The sequence below is a fragment of the Pleurodeles waltl genome, chromosome 3_1 (genome assembly GCF_031143425.1).
Source record: "Pleurodeles waltl isolate 20211129_DDA chromosome 3_1, aPleWal1.hap1.20221129, whole genome shotgun sequence".
NCBI classification, from domain to species: domain Eukaryota; kingdom Metazoa; phylum Chordata; class Amphibia; order Caudata; family Salamandridae; genus Pleurodeles; species Pleurodeles waltl.
In genome coordinates this window covers 1,896,765,306-1,896,781,505 of record NC_090440.1, presented here as the reverse complement: position 1 = coordinate 1,896,781,505, position 16,200 = coordinate 1,896,765,306, and the positions used below count along the sequence as shown (strand labels likewise).

The window sequence follows — 16,200 nt, the reverse complement described above, 5'->3', positions numbered from 1 at the left end:
TCTTTCCTAGGAGGGACATTGCAGTTCACTGGTCCTACACGTCAAATGTTGCTGTCTGTTTTGAATAGCGTGTAGGTTTCTGGTTGAAACATACATTTTCTACGAGATAGCTTTATAACAATTAGTAGTTTTTAATTTAGATTCTAAAATCCCAGTCTCTCTTGCATCCCATAGTTGTTTTGGAAACTATCATATTTGATTGGAAGGCAGGCATCCTCCACATTTTGAATTTTATGTAATTAAAATCTAATCATGTAATTCAGCATTTACAGGTTGTTTTTGCTCATCTTATGGGAACATTCTTACGAGTCAGAAAAACACTGGGTTAAAGACTTTCTTTTGAGAACTGAAATGTGAAAATACTTGTAAATTAGTTACATGCCTGAATCCACTGTGAGCCGCTGCTTTCTTCTGCCCACCCCGTTTGGCACAGTCCAACACATTTTCACTGAGTGTCTTTTCAGTCTAGCTTGTAACCCAAAATAGTTTTAGGAATATTTGCGTTGTGGCTTCACATCCTGGACTGTGTAAAGCAGGTGATGGAATCCAGGCATCTAATGCCATTGACTCTACAGTGGGCCGTTATGGTTGTACTCATTTCAACATGCTTTAGTATCCAGTTAAGGAAATTTCACACACCGCCTCTTTCAAGAATTCCTTTTTAAACATTATCTTGAGATATAAAATGAGTCAAATTACTTTATTTCACGCCCTGAGAGTATTGCTTCTTTCATCTGTGACAGTTTCCAAAATTGTGGTTTCAGATCTTCTTATGTTTGGATTTGTAGTTTACATGCAAGTGGGTCATGAGACAAACTAATAATTGCAACATTCCCAAGTCAGAAAAAAAGATCCAGACTCTGACTGGTTATGATATTAAATTGAATGCAAATGTTTCAGCTGTAGCTTGTGGCATCAGAAAAAGGTTTCTGGTGCATCACAGTTATGGCCGCAGAGCTATAAAACGAGAGAGATTGTGTACCGGCCCTGGCCTAGCGGCGTCTGCGACCAGAGATGGGCTCGGTTTGCCTGATAAGCAGGCTGTGGTTCCTGGGGAGGAAACGTTCTACCTCCTTTTTTGATTTTTATAAGTATTTATTTTACTCTTTTCCTTGTGCCTTATTTGTGCACCGGAAGTAAAACAACAGTGCCCTTTGAGAGTGTCTTGTGTAGGGTGTTCCTCTTCCAGAGAGACAGCTTTGGAGCTGGTGTGTATACACTGCAGCTTGAAAATACAAGTTACTTCACGTAACGTAGCTGTTATTTGTTAATACCGATGTACGCTTTGAATGTTTCCCCCGCCACCTTTGGCTGCTTGTGATTGTTTAATGCACCTTTCTCTTCAATGTTCTTGTCTCTGTTTAACAGCTGTTTTTAAGCGCTAACAATAAGGTGGCAGACAAGAGCGAGAAAGACCTTGCCAACAAATTTCTGACAGAAATGAATGAGGACCAGGTACATCCGGTGCACAGCACAGCCTGCGTTTTGCTTCACCTTGGGCCTAGACACAGAGGGGGCCACTGCTCCTGTACTTCACCCAGTCTCAATGTGCTCTGACAGTGTAGGGCTTTGTTCGGGACCTGTTCACACACAGGGCTCTGGTAGTACTTGCAGCCTAGACTGTAGGTAGAAGAAGTGATTGTCTTTTATTAGTTGGCACAAAGCTAAACAAGTTTTCAATTTTTAGTGCATAGTTACCATTGTTGTAATTTAGTGTCTGTCATTTACCAGCCTCCACGAGCAATTTGAGAAGAGGAATGAAAACAATTCAGATTCCAGAGCATGCATGGTTTCCCATTCCTAAGGGAAACCATTGTTAATTGGGGCCAGGTGAGGTACAGGACTGGGGAACTCAGTAGCTACACAATCAACCTGGTGGTAATTTCATTTTCTGTTTCCCCCCGTTTTGGGGCCTATGTCTCTGCTGTGTGGTGGCTGGGGCTTTCACTCTCTTTATGTGCACAGGTACGTGCTTGCATGCGTGTGTCATTGTGTATAATGCCTTCAATAGCTCGGAGTTCTCTGGTCCAAATGGATGGTGTGTACGCCATTCTTCTGAAGCATTTGATTTTGAGTACCTCTCTGGAGTCTGAGGTTTTCCTTCGTGTGTCAGAAGTTGTTACAATTTGAACTTTGGTTTTCAATGATTCAGGTAAGTCTGTGTTTGTGTGATATTTATCATGGATGACAGTAAAGTATAAGTATTGTAGGCCATTTCAGCAGCATGTTCATTTTGCTCTTCCTTTAACATCGTACAGTGCCATTTAAATTGGATACCTATTGCTGTACATTAACCACTAGGTTTACCAATGATCAAAATAATAAGTGTCCCTGTCAGGCATTGGTGAGCTTATAATTACTAACATGCTTCTTTTAATGCACACTCTCGCTGTGTGCCAGTGTAGACAGTGTTGGCGACTGTCAGGCTTGTCAGAAATGCCTTCTTCTTGGGAGAATATCGGAAGTACAACCTTCCCACCACCCCAGCGGTGTCCCAGCAGTGCCACATATGCTCCACGCATTGAATATTTGAATATGTGTCTGCTAATAGCTTGTGTTGGACATTCCATACTCAAGACTCGCGGCACAGCTGTGGAGTAAACGGATCCTGATGTCATCCTGTGCATTTCATGAACTATGTCATCCGCATCCACTCATCTGAGTTCTTGGAAGAGGCACAACACTGGCTCATGGGATGGCTTCCAAAAAAAACACATAATGCATGATGCATTGGAATGTTTCTGCAAATCATTTCCAAAGGGGTCCGAGGTTAAAGTGTATACGAGCTTTCTGAGATCGTTTTTCTCTGAGAAGGAAAGACGTTGTTAATCTCCCAAAATGAGTCTGTTTCTTGGCATCATCTTTCATTTTCCTTTTAAATAACGTAACTCTTTCTACCAAATTTTCTTCTTAAAGGAGAATGAGTGTGCATGGACTATAATGTCCAGGTCAGAGTTTGATTTGTGACAGGCTGCTAGACCTCTTGCACATTATCTCTACATGTTTCTGTATCTAGAGGTAACTTTTAAATGCAGCCACCACCACCCTGTGCGAGAAGCTCTACTGACTGCTGCAGTGAAATTCCCACTGAGTCTGTCTATTAGCAATGTAGCAATTCACTTCATACCAATTAAATCACTCTGAAATAGCTAGTGCATTCCTGGCCCTCACAAATGGTTAATTAATGCCTGGAATTGTGGAACACTTCAACTGTATGCCACTGCTTCAATATAATATATTTCACATTTGGCTGCCTTTTTCTCCTGCTTATATTTTGTCACCTTAAGAAAAGTTCTCTCTAAACCTTAAATGCTCTTTAAAATATAATTTTTCTGTAAAATATGAACTCTTTCATCTTTCTCACTATGTTCTCAAAACGTGGGAACAACTCTGCCTGGTGAGCATTACTTGCAACTCTTCAACAGTAAAACAAGTGACTGAGAGAGTGTCCCGAGGCCTGCTCCTGATCATTCACTTTTTCATTCATTCTTCGATTCCACCTTTTTCTCTTACAAAGGTGGAGTGGAACTGTGTTTCAGATTCAATTTAGCAATCCTGTTCACAAAGTTAGTCCTTCCATTATTGATACTGAGCTTCTGGTGAATCTTGCCACTTTGGTTTTCGTTCCACTGCACACCTCCTAATACCACAGAGGTATCTGCTAAAGGAGTGTGGACACTACATGAGTCAGACTAGTGTATCTGACATCAACAGGGCTTGCATATATCTCTCACCATATCATTGTGTATTTTTGTTGAAAACAGTATGAAGAAACTATTTAATTTGGTCTATTTCCCATGGATACCCTGTCTTGTTCTGCAGAATTGGTCGGTCCCTACTACGTTGTCTGGCATCCAGGCCATCAACAGTCCCTGATGTTGGCAAGCCAGTTGCCTCCTCCATTTTGGCCTTCGCACGTGGTACTAAGTCGCCCACACTTTGAGCTGTACATCTGCATCTACAGCTTAACGGATGACGTTGTTGCTCATGATAATGCTCTAAAATCTTCGATCCTGGGTCAGCACTGTTTTAAAGGCGAGACTGCCCTTAGATGATCTTCACGATACTCATGGACAGTCCCCAGATTATATTTTATGGCGTTCTGAATCCAATAGACCTGCACCCTGTTGCCAGTGACCCTCTGTTCATCTTTTTTGCTGTTTTGTGAAGGCGATAGAAATGGAATCTTAAAATTACTCCACCTAGAGGTGAAATTCCCAGTCAGCGGCCCTTTTGATTGGTCTTTGTTATGAAAAGTATGAGGGATGGTATTTTGCAGGCTGTCTTTCAACAACCAAACCAGATCGAAATGGGCTACTGTTTTGCATGGCCATCTGGAAGGATGTATAAAGGTAGTAGCCAAGAATAGGACCAGGCTTGTTCTGTTCCATTACCTCGAGGAAAGCCCCAGAATCTCCCTTTTGCTCATCACTGCAGAAGAGACACCAGTAAGCCTAAGGCTGAACAAGAGGCATGGATTGTCGAAGTGCTGATGGATACCCATAAAACCTTATACACATGGTGTTGCCCACACCAACCCGATTATAATTCTGGTCAAAGTTGAAGTAAGCAGTTTGTTCCAATTTGTTTTTTAGGCACCAAACCTATACAATTTGCACTGCCTGCTATTAGTAGATGCAAAATCTCACTTTTGAAAGTTCTGACTTTGTTGTAAAGGAAGCCCTGTAGTTCAGATTTGTTTTTTTTGTTAACTATTTCTTCTGGGGTAAACGCCTGTATCTTTTTGCAAGAAAAATATACATGCATAGTTCGTTAATAAAATCTGTTCCTTTCACTTTGTGCAAAACATCCTGAAATAGTGATGGCAAAAGACAAGCAGGGCTAAACATATGGTACGGGGCTTGACTACATGGTACACTTATAACTTTCCATAGCCTCAACTTTCCTGGCTGGTCACGGCTTTGTGGTATTTTCTTAAATATCAATTGTCAAATCACTGATTGAAAGCATTACGTTTTCTGTTGGAGTGGAGTTGCAGTAAAATTCAATTTCTTTGCCAAAGTGTGAACAATTGTGCATTCATGTGCAATGCCACTCTTTGTCAGGGTATTTTAACCATTTTTGGTGTGGTATGTTTCCTAGTACTAGCCTCTGAGATAAAAATCACCAAGGAAAACATTCTCTGCTGCAAACATTCATACTTAATATTTTCCAATTCTTTGTGGCGCGAGAATTTTTTTAGGAAGGGATACTAGAGTTTCTATACATAATAGCATCTTGAAATGTGTTTGTGCGCTTTAACAAGAGATTTGTCCAGTTGAGTCAACAGAAAGGGAAGAGAATGCCTTTTAGTTGAACTTACATACCTTAGATTGGTTGGGGAAATTTGTTTCCATAATTGCGTTTCGTGATTTTCACTCCTGAGTTGTGGATTTTCTGAACAGGTTTTTTTCTATTTTTTGATTACCCTGGTTTCTATCCAGGTTACCTATAAACTTGTGTCTATCTGTTTGTTTCATGTGGTTCATTGATGCTATTCTGAATAACTAGAATGGACAAATACTCTATAAGTAAAATAAGAGTAAGATGTGTGCTAGCTTGCACAAGCGCTTGCTGAGATCCACTAAAACCGGATTCTTCCCAGAAGGCTAATGCAGATGTATGATGGAACAATGCATGCCCTTACAATGCATTCCTTTACAATGCAGTAAGTACAATGCATGGTCATTACCACGCATGCACTTGCCACAAAATGTTTTTACAATACATATGCTTTTACCACGAATGATGTCTTTACCACGAAAATTTTGCAGTAATGGCATATGCATGGTAAAAACTAGAGGTAAGTATAACATACTTTATTATATATATATAATAATATATAATACTATATATTATAATATATATATATATATATATATTTATACATACATATATACATACACAAACACACATACAAACACACCTTTCCACCCAAAAACCCTACTTACCCTAAACCCTAAAAATTACCTTACCACCCCAAAACCTAAACACCCCTTACCACCCCAAACCCCAGACCCACCCTAACACCTAAAAATGCTCTTACCACCCCAAACCCACCCTAAAACCTAAAAATGCCCTTACCACCCCAAAACCCATACCCACCCTAAAACCTAAAAATGTCCTTACCACCCCAAACCTCATGCCCACCCTAAAACCTAAAAATGCCATTACCACTCCAAAACCCATTCCCACCCTAAAACCTCAAAATGCCTTTACCACCCCAAAACCCATACCCACCCTAAAACTTAAAAATGCAGTTAGCACCAATAACTATTACCCACCCTAAACACTATATATATATATATATATATATATATATATATATATATATACATATCAATCAGTCCACTTAATACTTACTTGTACTTACCTTTAAAACCTTTACCACGCATACACTTTTACCATTCATACCTCTACAACGAAATTCGTTGTAAAGGCATGCGTGGTAAAGGTATATTTGTGGTAAAGGCATGCGTTGGAAAGCCATGCGTGGTAAACACATATGTGTTGTAAATGCATCGTGGTAAATGCATTTCATTACATTCACCGTATTATAAGCGATGTTTCCCGGCTGATGGTACCAGGGGGTTTCCATTTTATTATACAGCACTAAGAACATCCAAGGCTCATGAGGAGTAGTCATTCTGGGGTCACCCAAGTTTTTGGTTGTGTGAATTAGGAGTGTGTGTCTAGTATCTTCAGCACTCGCTGAGTTTCTTTGCTATTGCCAGTCATTTAGATTGAGAAAATGATTGGTGTTAAAGGAGGTTGTGCAGTCAATTCACAGCTTCCCCTTTTATAGGAAACTGTTTTTTATTGGAACACTGTATCATAATTTGTAACGCATAACATGTCTACAAGATCTTTAAATCTGTAATGTATTTTATAAAAGAGGTAGGTTCACCAGGAGGTTTTTTGGTACTGAGCAGTGCACGACATAGTGGTGACATGCTGCTCTTTGTTACCATTCTAGATACTCCCTCTTTCTGTACCAGTTTTAGTACTAGTATTAAGTTCCCTGTTCCGGCCTCCAGTAAGTGGATGGCAGTACATGTCTTTTAAGGTTTGTGTCCTGCTAGACTACTGGAACTAGACTACTGGAACTAATGCATGTTCCACTGGGCTCTCTTATAATTAGACTAGGAGCACTAACTTGGTGTGTGCTCCATCTTGGCCAGCCTAGCTGTCTTCATCTAGAATGGCATCTGACAGATCTCAGCCATCGTTGTGTAATACTATTCAGAGATATCCTACACCTTTGGGATCCACTGTATCACTTGTGCTATTTAAATGCTAGTGAATACACATGCTTCTGTTCCAGTAAATCAAGTTGCTCCAGTTCCAGCTCGGTGGAGTTCTCCCTTTCTTCCTTCCAGACTGTAACATTTAGATAGTTGGTCTTGCTCTCCATTTTAGACATTGCTGTTACTTGCTTTTCTTTCTTTTGGAGGGTCCGTGGTGGATGGGTTGAGTTATCAGTACTTTTTTCTGCAGCTCTTACTAATCAGTTCATCTGAACAGGTATCCTATATTCTAACCTACACAAGGAGGCACACATCAGCACTGAGGCTGTTGTGCACTCAGGAAGAACATGACACTTAACAAATTTGTTGAAGCGGTATTTAATTTCCTTTATAGATAAACTTGTGGAGAAAGTTGGTTTCATCTGTAGGAGGCTGGCCTGGCTTGTAGTGGGTACCAGAGGTACTTACACCTTGTGCCAGGTCCAGTTATCCCTTATTAGTGTAGAAGAGACGTTTCTAGCAGCTTAGACTGATAGAAGATAGCTATAGCAAAGCAGCTTAGGCTGAACTAGGAGACATGCAAAGCTCCTACTATACCACTTATATCATATGCACAATATCACAAGAAAACACACCACAATACACAGTTATTAAAAATAAAAGTACTTTATTTTTATGACAATATGCCAAAAGTATCTCAGTGAGTACCCTCAGTAAGAAGGTAAGTAATATACACAAGTTATATGTACACAAACCAAAATTAGGTAAGTAAGAGCAAGAAAAGTAATGCAAACAGTGTAAAATTACAATAGGTTGCAATAGGCAAGCATAGGTATAGGGGCAACACAAACCATATACTCCAAAAGTGGAATGTGAATCACGATTGGACCCCAGACCTATGGGAGCTTGTAGTGGGTCGCTGGGACTGTGAGAAAACAGTGAGGGTTAGAAAAATACCCCACCCCAAGACCCTGAAAGGTAGGAGTAAAGAGCACCTACTACCCCCAGAGAGCACAATAGTTGTGATAGGGGGTTCTGCAAGAAGAACAAACACCAGCAGTGCACTGACAACGGATTTCTGGACCTGAGGACGTGCAAGGCAAGGGGACCAAGTCCAATAGTTGCAACAGTGTCCGGGGGGGCAGGAGCCCAGGAAACCCCGGATGAAGGTGCAAGGAAGCTGCCTCCGGATGGGAGAAGCTTGGAGATCTGCAGGAAAGAAGAGGACTAGGAACTTCCCCTTTGGAAGACAGATGTCCCACGTCACGATGAAGCTTGCAGAGGTGTTCCCACGCAGAAATACCGCAAACAAGCCTTGCTAGCTGAAAGGGTCGCAGTAGAGGTTTTTGGGTGCTGCTGAGGGCCAGGAAGGACCAGGATGTCGCCTTTTGGAGGAGGAGACAGAGGGGGCGCTCAGCAACTCAGAGAGCCCTCACAGAAGCAGGCAGCACCCGCAGAAGTACCCCAACAGGCACTTAGAAGAAGAGTGAACCGGATTCCATGCGAAGTTACAAAAGGGGGTCCCACAACGTCGGAGGACAGCTCAGAAGGTTGTGCACAGCAGGACGGAGTGCTGGGGACCCAGGCTTGGCTATGCACAAAGGAAATCCTGGAAGTGTGCACAGGAGCCGGAGCAGCTGCAAATCACGCGGTACACAGCTTTGCAGTCTAGCGTGGAAAGGCAAGGACTTACCTCCACCAAACTTGGACTGAAGAGTCACTGGACTGTGGGAGTCACTTTGACAGAGTTGCTGTGTTCTAGGGACCACGCTCGTCAGGATGAGAGGGGACCCAGAGGACCAGTGATGCAGTCTTTTGGTGCCTGCGTTAGCAGGGGGAAGAATCCGTCAACCCACGGGAGATTTCTTCGGAGCTTCTGGTGCAGGGTGAATGCAGGCTACCCCCAGAGCATGCGCCACCAGGAAACAGTCGAGAAAGCCGGCAGGATTAGGCGCTATAATGTTGTTGGTAGTCGTCTTGCTACTTAGTTGCAGTTTTGCAGGCGTCCTGGAGCAGTCAGCGGTCGATCCTTGGTAGAAGGTGAAGAGGGAGATGCAGAGGAACTCTGGTGAGCTCTTGCATTCGTCATCTGAAGAATTCCCCAAAGCAGAGACCCTAAATAGCCAGAAAAGGAGGTTTGGCTACTAAGGAAGGAGGATTGGCTACCAACAGAGGTGAGAGCCTATCAGAAGGAGCCTCTGACGTCACCTGCTGGCACTGGCCACTCAGAGCAGTCCAGTGTGCCCCCAACACCTCTGTTTCCAAGATGGCAGAGGTCTGGGACGCACTGGAGGAGCTCTGGGCACCTCCCCTGGGAGGTACTGGTCAGGGGAGTGGTCACTCCCCTTTCCTTTGTACAGTTTCGCACCAGAGCAGGGCTGGGGGATCCCTGAACCGGTGTAGACTGGCATATGCAGAGATGGGCACCTTGGCTAGTGCCAGGGTGCCCATACACTAAGTAACTTGGCACCCAAACTTCACTAATTGAAGGTTAGACCTATAGGTGACTTATAAGTTACTTATGTGCAGTGGTAAATGGCTGTGAAATAACGTGGACGTTATTTCACTCAGGTTGCAGTGGCAGGCCTGTGTAAGAATTGTCAGAACTCCCTATGGGTGGCAAAAGAAATGCTGCAGCCCATAGGGATTTCTTGGAACCCCAATACCCTGGGTACCTCAGTACCATATACAAGGGAATTATATGGGTGTACCAGTATGCCAATGTGAATTGGTAAATTTAGTCATTAGCCTGTTAGTGACAAATTTGGAAAGCAGGGAGAGAATAACCACTGAGGTTCTGGTTAGCAGAGCCTCAGTGAGACAGTTAGACATCACACAGGGAACACATACAGGGCACATACTATGAGCACTGGGGCCTGCCTGGCAGGGTCCCAGTGACACAAGGACTACAACAACATACATACAGTGAAATATGGGGGTAACATGCCAGGTAAAATGGTACTTTCCTACATCATCTTTCAGTTAACCCTCTTTTCCATTCACCAGCTTGTTTGACCTTGTGCTGTTTTCAGTTATGGTCTCAATACGACCTTGAGTAATCCAGATACATTTTACCAATGATATCCTGTTAGCAGCTGGGGATTTACTTACAGTATGTATATGGGCTATATATTTTTGTTATGCAAGCATGAACACAGTAGAATATTTTTTAGAAGTGGTAATTGAAATAAGAGACCAATGTTATTACCAAATTCTGAGACTTGTAGTCACCCTAAGGTTTTGACCACCTTAATGGGGAATGGTACATTACTCCAATTGCTGGGATCAAAGGCTGGTCATCTAGAGATCCAGCAGTGACCCTTCATCATGACCTATTTTTTTGTTTTAGTTTTGTTTGATTTTTATTGTCTATGTCTTCTTGAAATGGCATCCAGATGGAGGTGGATCTTGGCGTTGTCTGCATGCATTTAAATGTGAAAGCTGTAGGAAGGTGAAGAAGGGAAGAGGCTTAAAACAAACATTAGAGAGGCCCAGTCTCTGTGAGTGGCCCTACAGGAGATTCATCACGTTCAGACAAAACAGGTGAAATTGACGCTGATGGGAAACAATTGTCTATAAAGGAAAACATTTATATCAAAGCAGGCTTGCTGAAGAAAACCAATGCCTCCTGTCCCTTTAAGATTACCTAGTCTGATCTGAGAATATCAATGCACTAATGCCACCAACATCCAGAGGGGAGTGTAAGTTCATAAAGCGTTTTATTTTAATCTTTTCAGAAAAGTCCCTGATAACTCTACCCTTTGTCTGCCTTAAATAGGTGCTTCAATATATCCATTAGTGACTCAACCCGAGTGGGAATTTTAATTACTGAATTGCATGTTCCAAAGTCCCTTAACTTTCAACTCTTTCACACAATAGAATCCTCATTTGTTTCTGTCCCTGTATGTCTCTCATCTTAGATATTTTTTGTGTCTGACACAGTCCTTACTTACCCCAGTACTTTCCCTTTTAAAATGTCAACCTTAATAGACCACATTGACCTCTCAAAGGTTTGAAAGGCATCGCCTCTGCTGCTGAATATATTGTGAACTGAAGCATCTGAAGTAATTCCCACCAAGTACCCACCAATGACAAACCAGTAGTCACTCCAACTGTATGCAACTTTCCACTAATCTGTTTGCCCTTTCAACCATGGTGTTCCCTTGAGGACGATACAAGCTCTACCTTTGTGAGCTATAACCATCTTATAGAAGAAAAGTCTTCATTTCAGTTGAAGGGAATTGTGCACCATTGTTCGAAAAACTTGTCTTATGTAACCCTTCCCTTGCGATACATTAGTCAGAATTTTGATTACAACCTTGCTGTCAACAACCCTGACAAATGCTCTTTCTGTCTATCTGTAATAGTAGCCCACCAATACCAAAATGAATCTCTAGGTCTCTCGTATAAATGTCCTAAATATCAGTGCCTATTTTGTCCCACGGTCTATCCAGGAACTCTCTGGCCACCATTGGTGACATACTACAACTCTAACTCTTGTCTGAAACATTGCACACTTCCCACCTATAAATCTTACACTTCACTTCCCAATCGCTCATAGGCCCAATGCAACTTCTTCTTGCTTAAAGTCATTCACAGATGCCCAGTGTGTAGCAACCCAGCCAGTTATGACCTCACACTTGATGGATGGAGAAATTAGTTTGTTTCTGTTAGAAATGGGGTCTTTGGTTGGCAGTCAGATTACCCCCTGTCCAAGCATGGACCCTCACTCTAGTCAGGGTAAGTCACACACAATCCAAATTATTCTGTGCCCACCATCTGGTAGCTTGGCACTGAGCAGTCAAGCTTAACTTTGAAGGCAATGTGTAAAGTATTTGTGCAATAAGTCATACAATGACACAATATAGCACCACAAAAATACACCACACAGTGTTTAGAAAAATCTATAATATTTATCTTGATAAATGAAGGTCAAAATGATAAAAAATGCAATAAGTATATGTTATGTGAGATATCACTGAAAAGTGATATAAAGTGTCTTGTCTTTTTAAAGTAAACAAAGTCTCTTTCAAGCACAAAGTACCTGATTCGCGTGAAAAATGTCTGCAAAGGACCGCAGAGGAAGAGATGCGTGGAAACCAAGGGCTGTGCATTGATTTCTCGGCCCACACACGGCGATGTGTTGTTTAGTTTTCACGCATGGGCGGCTGTGCGTTGATTTCCGGCACTCGGTCGTGGATCTTCTTCGGGTTGCGGGGTTTTCAGACACCCTGGAGACGATGCGTGGATTTCCGGCACTGCTAGGATGAAGTCATAGGAGCTGCGTAGATCCGGTAGGCATTGCATTGAATTTTGTACAGCATGGCAGGCGCTGTATCGATTCCTCTCTGGAAGTCGGGCTGCGTCATTCTGGCTCGGCTGTGCGTCGATCCAGTGAGGCCGTGCATCGAATTTCCGGTCACTACGCTGGCGCTGCATTGATCTTCTCGTTGCGAAGTCGGGCTGCGTCGTTCCGGTTCAGCGTGCAGTGAAATGTTCACCACGGTGCAGGCTGTGCGTCGATTTTGACCGCACAAGGAGTCCATCTTGCAGAGATTAAGTCTGTTTGGTCCTAAGACTTCAGGGAACAGGAGGCAAGCTCTAGCCAAGCCCTTGGAGAGCACTTCTTCACCTCAGCCAGAGAGCAGCAAGGCAGCAGGGCAACAGCAAGGCAGCAGTCCTTCACAGAAAGCAGACAGGTGAGTCTTTTGAGCAGCCAGGCAGGTCGTCTTGGCAGGATGCAGGTTCTGGGTCAGGTTCTCTTTTCCAGGAAGTGTCTTAGTTGGTAGGGGCAGAGGCCCTGTTTAAATACACAAATGTGCCTCTGAAGTGGGGGAGACTTCAAAGAGTGGCTTAGAAGTGCACAAGGTCCCCTTTCAGTTCAATCCTGTCTGCCCGGGTCCCAGTAGGGGGTGTGGCAGTCCTTTCTGTGAGGGCAGACTACTGTCCTTTGACATGCAAGTGTCAGGCCCTCCACCCTCCCAGGAAGACCCATTCAAAATGCAGATGTATGCAAGTGAGGATGAGTATCCTGTGTTTAGGGTGTGTCTGAGTGAATGCACAAGGGAGCTGTCAACTAAGCCCAGTCAGACGTGGATTGTAAGGCACAGAAAGATTTAAGTGCAGAGAAATGCTCACTTTCTAAAAGTGGCATTTCTAAAATAGTAATAATAAATCCATCTTCACCAGTCAGCTGGATTTTGTATTACCATTCTAGCCTTACTAAATATGACCTTCCTGCTCCTTTCAGATCAGCAGCTACCACTCAAACAATGTATGAGGGCAGCCCCAAAGTTAGCCTATGAAGGGAGCAGGCCTCACAGCAGTGTAAAAACGAATTTAGGAGTTTAACACTACCAGGACAAGTAAACTACATTGGGGTTACCCAGGGCACATCTTAGGGGTGACTTTATGTAGAAAAAGGGGAGTTTTAGGCTTGACAAGTACTTTTAAATTCCAAGTCGAATTGGCAGTGAAACTGCACACACAGGCCTTGCAATGGCAGGCCTGAGACAAGGTTAAGGGGCTACTGAAGTGGATGGCACAATCAGTGCCGTAGGCCCACCAATAGCATTTAATCTACCGGCCCTGGACACATATAGTGCACTCTACTAGGGAATTATAAGAAAATTAAGGCCCAATAGCCCAATTGGGTATGATCCAATGTTACCATGTTTAAAGGGAGAGAGCATATGCACTGTAGCACTGGTTTGCAGGGGTAAAGTGCGCAGAGTCTAAAACCAGCAAAAACAATATCTCAAAAGTTGAGGGATGCAGGCAAAAAGTTAGGGGTGACCACTCTAAAGCTATCAGGTCTAACAGTCTCCTTTCAGCAACAATCTCTCTCAGCTCCAGTGAAATCTTGGCAAAGGGCTAAAACTTGTCTGACTAACACTTTTGTTTGTACCACCCTGTTTAACGTACTTGCCCACCTTCAGCATAGCCTCATATTTGCCCATACTAGTTCTTCATTCCTGCTTATTAATACATGTTGCTTCCCCTACTGTGGCAACAAAGCTTTCCATTTCCTCTTCTGTTTAGACTTCCTGCTCTTTGGAATTCTCTTCCAACTGTAATAAGTAATCAGTCTTTCTGTTTTTTATGTTGTTGTTTTAGAGCAACCTTGTTAGAGGCTCCTATATATTTGAGAAGCTGGGCACAAATTTAGTGTAAAGTTCACAACATCCCAATTATGATAGATAGCAGCAATTATGATTCAGTATTTGAGCTTCTTCTGTTGCTCCCAACAGTCCAGGTTTGGGATTACATGTACTGAACACTATTCATTGAAGAACTTACTCTTGTCTCTTGCTCAGCTTTGAATCTTTTTCCTCTATAGCCAATAGGTTTCACAGATGACCCTGACTTTCCTCCCAATTCTGTTCAAAGATTAACAAATCATCCTGAAAGCCAAGTATTTCATTACACCCCTTGACCAAAACACGCACCAACTACTCAAACAGCGCCCACGTGTACTAATCCAAATGTCATTATTTTAAACTGAAACTTACCATTCGAAGCAAAAAAAAACTATGAGAAGACACAAATCCTCTGCTAAACCCACACACACCAGGTTTGAGGTCTAAGTTAAAGAAGCACTTGGCATTGCTGATTATCCCCTTCTTATCATCGATCCTGGACAGAGGATGCCCATCCACCCAAATTGTGCTATTAAGGCTTTGCAGGTCTGTGCATAACCTGAGTTCTTGATTTTTTGTATGCAAAACCACAGTTGCTGACAACCACAGTGATGATATGATAGGCTCAGTAGCCTCATCCAAGCACATTTTATCCCAAAACATCTGATAATTGTTTCCTTTTTCAAAGCTCATCTGTCAGCTTGGATTGTACCTGTTGTGCATTATCTTCTTAATGTGTGCTGAAAATCTTTAAGCTCTTCACCCATCCCTTCTTCAAAGACAGTACTATGTTTATTCAGTAATCCATCCAGAGCTTTTCCCAGCTGTTCACTCATTACATGCCAAACGTCCATTCTGTCCCTTCAAACATAACTCATAACTCTCTCTCTGTCTGTCATGCTCCACAAGACTTTATGATACCTTCCAAAAAATCTTGTCCCCAGACACACAGATTTTCCCACTCCTTGTTATCTTTGGATTCCAAAAGTGGTAGAAATATTTTCAGTCAAGTTGATTTTTAATCTTCTGTAGGCTTATGACTTACAGTTCTTTCAGCTCTACCCTAAACCAGTAGATTTTAAATTTGTCAATAACCAAGTTTAACATCAATTTCTCTAACAGGATCTCAACAACTTTGTTTGGTTGCCACCAATACACTCACCATCACATTGACATTCAGCACCAAATCTTGTATGCTCTCTTTCACTCTCTTCATTTACATTTACCATGGCCTTTTTGTTAGTGCCACAACATACCCTGGCAGAGTAATCTAGTACTCCATATTTACTGCACAATTTCCTTGCTGCAGGGCAACATTTGAAACTCGCCAGATGTCTAATGGGTTCACATCTATAACATGCATCTCCACCTGTACCGTCCCCCATGTGTACTTCACTATTACCATTACTTACATTACCTTTCCCTACATTTGTCACAGTGCGTACTGAATACACCACATTTTATTTACTCTTGTTCAATAAATAGCTTTGCTTCCAGATTGTAATGTCTTTGTAGTCTTCGTGGTGCTTCATCATACTTGTTTGTGTATTCTTATGAAGTTGGAGCAAAGATGGGTAATTGCTCAAATGTTCTCTCGGCCTCCATCCCGGAACAATGTTTCAAATTGCATGTTTTCAGGCAAAATTCAAAAACATATTTGGCTCCAAGACATACATTAACTACTTTGAACCAATTTGTCAGCCTGTCAGTGGTTCTCCTGGTGATTGTAGAAAGGAGTCACAATAGATTCCATGAAGGTTAGAAAAAACCTTCATGTAAATAGAAACAAGTGTGACCAGGAAAGAAATAAGAAT

At 42.4% G+C, this 16,200-nt stretch overlaps 1 protein-coding gene across 4 annotated transcripts in view; it reads left to right on the top strand.

Moving 5' to 3' along the window:
• NBEAL1 (neurobeachin like 1) overlaps positions 1–16,200 on the top strand; it is a 672,403-nt gene that overhangs the window by 243,334 nt on the left and 412,869 nt on the right. For 2 of the 4 annotated variants that reach the window (XM_069226032.1, XM_069226031.1), the window contains exon 10: positions 1,369–1,455. The exons of the other annotated variants lie outside the window; for them this stretch is intronic. In XM_069226032.1, the coding sequence (XP_069082133.1) occupies positions 1,369–1,455 (87 nt within the window). The remainder of the gene's footprint in view (positions 1–1,368; positions 1,456–16,200) is intronic. 4 annotated transcript variants of the gene reach the window in all.